This window comes from Myxocyprinus asiaticus, chromosome 5, assembly GCF_019703515.2.
Source record: "Myxocyprinus asiaticus isolate MX2 ecotype Aquarium Trade chromosome 5, UBuf_Myxa_2, whole genome shotgun sequence".
Classification (NCBI taxonomy): Eukaryota; Metazoa; Chordata; class Actinopteri; order Cypriniformes; family Catostomidae; genus Myxocyprinus; species Myxocyprinus asiaticus.
Genome location: NC_059348.1, coordinates 35,814,956 through 35,823,226, shown reverse-complemented (window position 1 = coordinate 35,823,226; position 8,271 = coordinate 35,814,956). Strand labels below are relative to the sequence as shown.

The following is an 8,271-nucleotide window of genomic DNA, read 5'->3' as shown; positions in this document are numbered from 1 at the left end:
AATAATAATATGCTAAATAAAATCGCTTTGGTTATAATGAAAACGCCTGTCAATTCAGCTTTACAGAAATGTACAAATGTTTGTGAATGAGCCCTAGTAACTAATTAAAACCGGGAGTGATACTGAGCAAGTGTGTAGTGGCATGAGTGATACATGTTTCTGGCAGACAAGAGACCTGCGTTTAGTAATAAAGTGCTGCAAATAACACCCCAGATAGCACACATACGTCTCCGAGATGTCAGTTTTAGATCTTTTCATCTGGAAAGCATCACATTCTAAATAACATCAGCTAAACGTTTTTTAAAAAGATCAGATTTACATACATTCTTAAACATAAACGTCTCAAAAACATGAACTGAATCTCTTATTGACATCCGAGAGGAAACGTCTTTTATACCTATTGCAGGTGAGCAAACAACCACACATCTAATATACGTCTAGGTGATGTACGTGTGCTGTCAGGGACATGGAGGCTGTGCGCAGAGACAGCAAAACTGCGATGTTACGATGACACATTAGTTATATTTATCTTCTGAACCTTTACAATGCGACAGATGTACAAAAGAGTGAGAGGTGTGGTGCCAAAATCTTATGCCATGTCGCTGTATTGCATAGCAACAGCCTGCGTAACCAACCCAATGTGCATGTGTGGAATGGATGCCATGAGAGAAATGATGACATTATCGAGACACATTCGTTACCTTTTCATTCTTTACAAGATGCTGGAAGACGACACGAGGACACATACACCGGCGTACACGCTTCTCCATATAAGCGCCGTTGCGCACCCTAGAGGTAAGTTGAAACACTGCAGGACCTGATCATATGTTCCACATACAATCAATAAATCAATAAATCAATAAATATAAAAATGTAACAATAATTTTGTAACAAAATTCCATCAAATTGAAATGAGTAATCTTTAATAAAATAAAAAAACATATATATTAAGTTTTATTAATTTAATTTGGTTCAACATTACACAATTCAAATTGCTATGAAATTTAAATGTTTTAAAAAAATGTTTTTTTCTTTAGTGTAGCTAATTTTATAGATTGTTTTAACTGTTTGTATAGGTCAGACCTATTTATGCATTGTACTGTGCAACTGTGATGACTGCTAACATCCCAACATAATTAAAAAAAAAAAAAAAAAAAAAAAACTCAAGACATATTTCATATGTTTAAGACACACCACTTGTACTGTAAAACAAATGCCACGTGCTTGTCTTATTTGAGGGAATAATCTTGGCCTGCATAGTAAATGCTGGCTGTATTTTAATTTAATTATCAACGTGCTGTTTATTTGTTTGATATTTATTGTATTTGTTAAAGGATTCTTATTAGTATTTAAGGCCTAGTTTATCATTTTTTAAGTAATTCAGTAGTAATATCACCGTTTTGAATATTCCGTTATTAACATAGAGGGTTACTATAGGAGCACCACTGTCAGTTTATAAGTAGAAGTACTTTGAACTGGTATAAAGCACATACCGATTTCTATTTTACTGTACAGGTGGCAACAAAAGTTAAAAGTTCTGCATGCTGAGTACAATATTTGGACCACTTGCTCATTAGGTTTAATGAGTAGTTTAAATGAAAGTCTACAAAGGTGCAACTTTATGAATTTGATGAGATTTTGGAGATGGGTTAGGAGACAATTTTAGAGCAAATTTTTATTTTATTTTTGACATTTACAACCTTACAAGCATCTCTGTTAGTAGGCTACAGTGTGCTCTACCATTGGGATTGTTAGATTAAAACAATAGATTATAATTAGATTAATAACATAACTCTGACCAAAGACCGATTGAACTTTTCATGGACAACAGTGATAACGGTGCTGTTCTGATTTCCTGACAGCTGACTCAACCATAACGTTTGTTGCACATATGAATAACATGTTTATCGAATGATAACCCGTATGTATCTAGTAAACTATTGCGTTTTTGTTTCTAAAATTCTAAAAGTCTAAAAGTCACGTCTGCCTCTGCCAAGAACCCATGAGTTCCTATACCTATTTTATACAGGAGGGGGCGACAAAGGGCTACTGTAGCTTATCAATGTAGACGTAGATGTGGGAGAATTTCGTTTTGGACAACTAAAGTTATTAAACTCAATATTTGTGATGATAATTATTGTTGCTGCTGATGACGATGATTATGTACATAATTACAGTTAATTACTTGTAGATTTATTAGTGACAGTAACAAAACTATCCTACAAGTGGGCTGATTGTGGTAGCTATTTGTAATTATCATTTTCAGTTGGATAATTAAATCGACGTAGAGCGTAGACCTACAGATCACATCAAAACTTTTTTCTTTATTTGACAATCACTTCTAGTTTCAATTACCATTGATATTTTAACTGCACATTACCTTAAAGTAATAGTTCACCCAAAAATGAAAATTCAGTAATTGTTTACTCACCCCTGTGTTGTTATAACCTCATATGACTTTCCTTATTTTTCTTACCACAAAGGGAGTAAGTTTGAAAAAACAATTGTGCTCAGTGTTGTCATACAATGGCAGTTTATGGTGACTACCTCTTCAAGCTTCATAAAGGACACAAAAGTATCATTCTTATTAGCCATTGAAGATTTTCACTAAACAATACATTCAATTTTGGTTTGTTTCCCAACAGACATTATTGTACGCCTTCAAAACAAGGCATGAGTTGCATACAATAATTTATTAGTCTTCTGAATGACACTTTTGCGTCCTTTTAAAGTTTGAAGAGGTGGTCACCATCAGGGCCGTAGCAAGGTATTCTGGGCCCCCTGACTGTATATTTTCTATCCTATTAAAAAAAAAAAAAAAAAAAAAAAAAAAGAATTACGTTTAGAATTTGCTGTGAGGCCCCCCTGGACCTGTGGGCCCATAGAATCGTTACCAACTTTCACCCCACTAGCTATGGCCCTGGTCACACCTGTAATTGAATGACATCATTTGTGTTAAGAAAAACAAAAAGTCACATGGGTTTAAAACAACACTGGGATGGGTAAATTCTGACTACATTTTCATTTATTTTCATACTGTCCCCTTTTGTCCATTGTTTTTTCCTCAGTCCATTTTGTGGAGGAAAAATTATTCGTGCTACATCTTAGTATCTTGATTTAAGGCCTTTAATCAAAGTGATATCTCGGCATTTTAAATGAGACACTTCACAAAATGAGACATGAAGCTGGAGTACAAAAAAATGACAACGCTTTTAATTCTGTTTCAAATCCATGAAAAAAGAAAAATCCCTGGCTGAATACAAATGCAGGTATAAATGGAGATTAAAAAAAAAAAAAAAAAAAACATATATATATACAAGCATGGGTCCTGCCCTGTTTTTATACATCTGGGAAAGTACTACATTATTTACACTCTAATTGTACGTGTATCTCCTATTAAATACTGCCATAAGTTAAAGCAAATGATATTACACATCTATTCACATATAACTGCTATCCAAAAATAGGATGTGTCCTAAAAATATAAAATCCTCTAGTCGTTTAAAACAGATATAGTCTCTCTGTCTCTTTTTACATATGCCTCTTCATGTGCAGGGCCAGGTGATCTGAGCGGGAGAAGGCTCTCTCGCACAGGTGGCACTGAAACGGCCTGTGTCCTGTGTGTTTCCTGTAGTGACGCGTCAACTCGTCCGACCTGGCGAACTTCCAGCCACAGCCTTCCCAACTGCAGTGGTAAGGTTTCTCGCCTGTGAACCGATCAGGGAGAAAAACGTTTATTTATTGAGTGAAATCTGAATCGTGTTACTTTAATTGAGTAAAAGCAACAAGTAAAACAAAAGTCTCCACCGCTTACCTGTGTGTGTCCGCATGTGGGCTTTCAAATGGGAACTTTTTGTGTACGTTTTCCCACAGCCGGGGAATTCGCAACTGTGCGTTGCAGTCCGTTTTCGAGCCCACGAGCGACGCCCTCGTTTGGGCTTGCTGTCTTCTGGATTCAGCAATCCCAGGAGCGGTGAAGATGGCGGGGTCAACATCACACCTGGCATTGCCGGGTGATTTGTTCGCAATGGTTCGCTAAACACGCTGTAATGTCCGTGATACTGTTGATGCTGGCCATACTGCGGTGGGAAGGGCGCGCTGTTCATGAACTGTTGTTGATGTGCAATGTTAATGTGATGGTGAGAGTTCATCTCGGTTAAGATGCAGTCTTTCGTCGCTAACATGTCCCTAGACACATCTTGTTGCATACTGTGGTGGCCATAAACCTGATGCTGCACGCGTTGGGGTTCTTGTCCATAATAATGTCCCACGTAGGCGTTTACCATCATGCAAGGTTGCTCGTGATTTTCAGTTTTTATTTTGTATCCCGCGTGGTTTGAATTGGATAAGTGTGCCGGGTTTCGCGAGTTTAGAGCCCTTAATTCGGTGTACTCCAGCATTTCTAAAGGTCCTTTTAAATTATATTCTTGCGACGAGTCGCTATGATAATTCATGTCCGGGGTGAACAACTCTGCCACCAGACTGTGACCAGGAGGTGCGCTAAAGTTGTTGCCGCAATAGGCGTTTGGCGTCGGGAGACAGCCATCGCTGTCGTAGACAGTACTGCAGCTTTCGGGTGACTCGGGTAAAGAATAGGCGTGCGGCTGCTGCGCGGAGTTGTTGTCATTCTCTGATGTGACAGAGTTGGATAGAATAAACTCAAGATCCAGAAATTTGGAAAGGTCGTCCTCGTCTTTGGCCAAAGGTGGCGATTCAACAATGCTGAATTCCACCTCGATGAGGGGTCTCATGTCCCCACCTGGTGAGCTGGTTTTAGTGGGGTCAGTTTTCCAGTTCTGAAAAAATAAAAAAAAATAATAATAAATAAATAAATAAATAAAAATGTTTTTTTTTTTTTTTTAATTTATTTATTTTTTATTTCGGGGTAGATTGCTTCATTTGGCAGTGACATGTTTTTTGTCAAAAAAAAAATAAATAAAAAAAAAAAAAAAAAAAAAACATTAAAATAGTGTAAGCGCTACACACATATATACCTTACAATTGAAATGAAAAGTTGAACTCACCTGAACTATTTCAGCATGCTTTTCGTCTAAAATCTGGATGCTTGAAAATGTATTTATCGAAGGCAACATCGCATCGGCAAGGGCCATGTTGCAAATGTTAGGGAACTCAATAACTGTTCACTCTTATTCAGTCCGAGACAGAGGACGCGTCTCTAATACGATTGCCTGGCTATCTACCTGTCTCATTTTAAGGAGGGACAGAATGCCGAGTGGGCGTGTTCTCATGTAGTTGTAGCCTATCAGATGTTCGCTCTGGCTATCCTTGACAACATGCAAACATTGCCATAGCACAGTCAACTATTTTGTCTTTAATTAAGCACAACTCCTTATTTCATTAAATAATAAAGACAACTTAGATTTTACATGAGACTCCGTATAAAATATTAGAAAGACTACATTTGCATAGAGAATCAAACATAAACACACACACGCACACCAAACCTGCTATTTTCATTGTAAATGTTCCTTTTTTAATAACAAACTTTTACAGCTTTAACATCTGCTAAATTTACCCCAGCAATTAAAGTGGCATATCGAATATGTCATTCAATAAATGTTTTAGGTGGTTCTCCCTTTATAATTTATGCTATTTTTATTTCCCAGTTTTTAAAATATACGAGTTCTATAATTTGATTGCTGAAGGGGGCGCCACAAACCCCTTACTCGGAAAGACTTCTTAAAAATATATTGGGAACCACTTAAACATTATTATATTTCTTCTTCTTATTATTATTATTATTATCTTGATCTTTTGATATTGATCAAATAATCTGCTTTTTATTTATACATTAAAATTAACCTACGTGGTGAATAGCTAGCCTTCCGTGAAATGTAATGCTCAAAATGATTAATTAAAATGTTAAAAGATGAAAACAGATATTCGGTGCTTTAATAATTTGCCATTTAAAACATATAGGTTGGGACAACAATGTATGCAACCAAAAGTTTTAGACAAACAACCACAGTACAACCAGTGCTGAAATTAGTTTCATCGAATCGTGGCACTTCATTCGTTTTAAAATTTGTCCAGTGCTATGTGTCTGATACAGGTAGGCTATTAATTTATCCAGATCGAACTCTTGCTTAATTAGCATTTGAACAACGAGCTTTGAAAATCTCGGAGCCATCGAAACAACATGATAATCTCAATGTTAAACAATGCAGGTACATTTTATTTCATGATCTCTGAGTCAATAGACCTCCTCTTTCAGTTGATTAAAATGCAAATGAATGGCCTAATGCTCTCGGACTCATGTTTACAGACAAGGTGGGCAGCTTTAACTAAAATACTTCCACCTGATGCCTTCAGGACGCAGCATTAAATTCTATCGGCATATGTGCTGTAACCACATTTGTAGAATAGCCTAAACTGCTAGCCAACTGCTATTTTATTTGTTTAATATTTTCAGTGCAAGAGCGCAATGTTTCGCTGTTTTTTTTTTTTTTTTTTTTTTTTTTGCTTTGCATGTCGCAGGAAGTTTCTGTTCATCAGCTCCATCTTTTTCTGTCGGTTTATATACTCCAGTTATTTTTATCCGTTCTACGCAGTTCAGATTCCGGTACATTCGCATTGCCTGGAGAGAGGTGGAAATGGCAGTGGACAGAATTTCCTGAAATACAAAGGGTGTCATTTTCCCCAGCAGAGCAGAGTACAAGCCTGTTTATTTTAAACGTTCAAATGTATGACTGAGGCAATCGCAGACGTGCGAAATGTCCAAGACATTTCAGTGCATCGTTTCAGCGCAGAAATAATTATAAACTCACATTTTGTAGCCTCAAAGCTGTTAATAATCATCATCATCATCATCATCATAATTTATTAGGACAACCGGGTGCATTTGAGTATAATGAGGTATATTACATGATAACATACATTTTTATATTTTAAATATATTTGGTTGTACTGCTCTAAGAGCCGTCATGTTTCTCCTAATGTTTGAAACGAAGGACGGAAATTTCGTTTCTTTTTTCTTTGTTGTTTTCTAAACACAATTAAGGAGATTACAGATTGGCAGACAGGACACAATCTTCCTGGAGACATTCAGCTATATTTACAAGATGCCTAATTTGACCAGATAAATTATTTCATGCGTGACCAATTTATCCGATTCAAGAGTCTGCTAAAATTGACAATAATTTTTAGCTGCAGTATGACCTCCTTTTTTCATATTAACAGACATGTCTACATGCCAACATATTATTAAGAGAATAAAGTACTTTTGAATGAAGGTGTCAGCATTAGGATTTAAAGGGGACACATCCCACCATCATTGAGAAAGTATACTGTATATTGTTTAACATTAAATATTGCAATGTTATTCATGAAGAGAAATTTCACCATTAGGTTATTGTAAATGTATAGTTTGCAGTTCAGATAGCAATACATGTTAAAACTCCTCTATATGAGAGTATCACTGTGTACCATTTATTTAATTGATTGATTTAAACACTAGGGATATCAGTGTTGACAGTCTTGTCTTGCTCATCAATTTCACCAATAACATTGGCAAACATCTCTTTAGTATATTTTCTTTAAAATATCAATATCAATTCTGAAGAAAATTCCTGTTTGTTGTTCCTCAAGTTGAAATGAGATCTATGCCCTTGGCTATATGAGTTGTGTTTGCATGACTTAGTATCTTACTTGCCTGTTTATTTGCCATAGCTCACATAATAATTTATATTTTTATATTTATTTATTGTAGATTATTATATTAGATTAAATATATACTCCACATTTAATATTTTAATATAGAAAAATACATATATAGTTATATATAGTTATATAGAACAATAATAAACAACACCTGTGACAAGATAAAACATGTGTCAGCCAGTTAACATTTATATTTAAATGTTTTTTTAATGATATATTTAACAATAATTATCCTTGTCAGCCATAATGGACTGAAGCTTTCTGAGTCTGCAACTATGCTAACACTTGCATGTATATTTGGTCTTTATAAGAAACATTTTAGAACACTGTGTAAAACAAACCTTGCTTTATAACAGACAGAGCAGCAGATTAGGGAGCGTTTAGTCTGTCAGAGGCATGCAAGCCTTTCTGTTGGACCTTCTTTTTTTTTTTTTTAAGGAGATTAGATAAGCAAAATGTTGATTTTATGAAAGGAACACAATCCTAGTGTCTCCACCCTTACACACTTATGGCCTGTGAAAGATACGTGAGCTTTGTCAAGTGTATATGTGTGTGCATAGCAAATGTTTACACATGTCTGTTTACATCCAT

The 8,271-nt window shown here is 35.7% G+C and overlaps 1 protein-coding gene across 1 annotated transcript; it reads right to left on the bottom strand.

Annotated features, from left to right (window-relative positions):
* Positions 1-2,827: 2,827 nt before the first annotated feature.
* Positions 2,828-5,192, bottom strand: LOC127441598 (Krueppel-like factor 4). Its single transcript, XM_051699193.1, has 3 exons — positions 5,025-5,192; positions 3,815-4,796; positions 2,828-3,707 (listed from the first exon to the last, which is right to left on the bottom strand). The coding sequence occupies exons 1-3, from the start codon at positions 5,109-5,111 to the stop codon at positions 3,532-3,534; spliced, it is 1,245 nt and encodes a 414-aa protein (XP_051555153.1). The 5' UTR covers positions 5,112-5,192; the 3' UTR covers positions 2,828-3,531.
* Between the last annotated feature and the right edge of the window lie 3,079 nt (positions 5,193-8,271).

Bases quoted from the DNA above. Each gene is read 5' to 3' on its own strand.
- LOC127441598 (XM_051699193.1), bottom strand. From the start codon at position 5,111: ATGGCCCTTGCCGATGCGATGTTGCCTTCGATAAATACATTTTCAAGC. The intron at 4,797-5,024 runs GTGAGTTCAACT...TTATTTTTTCAG, and splicing joins AGCATGCTGAAATAGTTCAG to AACTGGAAAACTGACCCCAC. The intron at 3,708-3,814 runs GTAAGCGGTGGA...ATCGGTTCACAG, and splicing joins CCACATGCGGACACACACAG to GCGAGAAACCTTACCACTGC.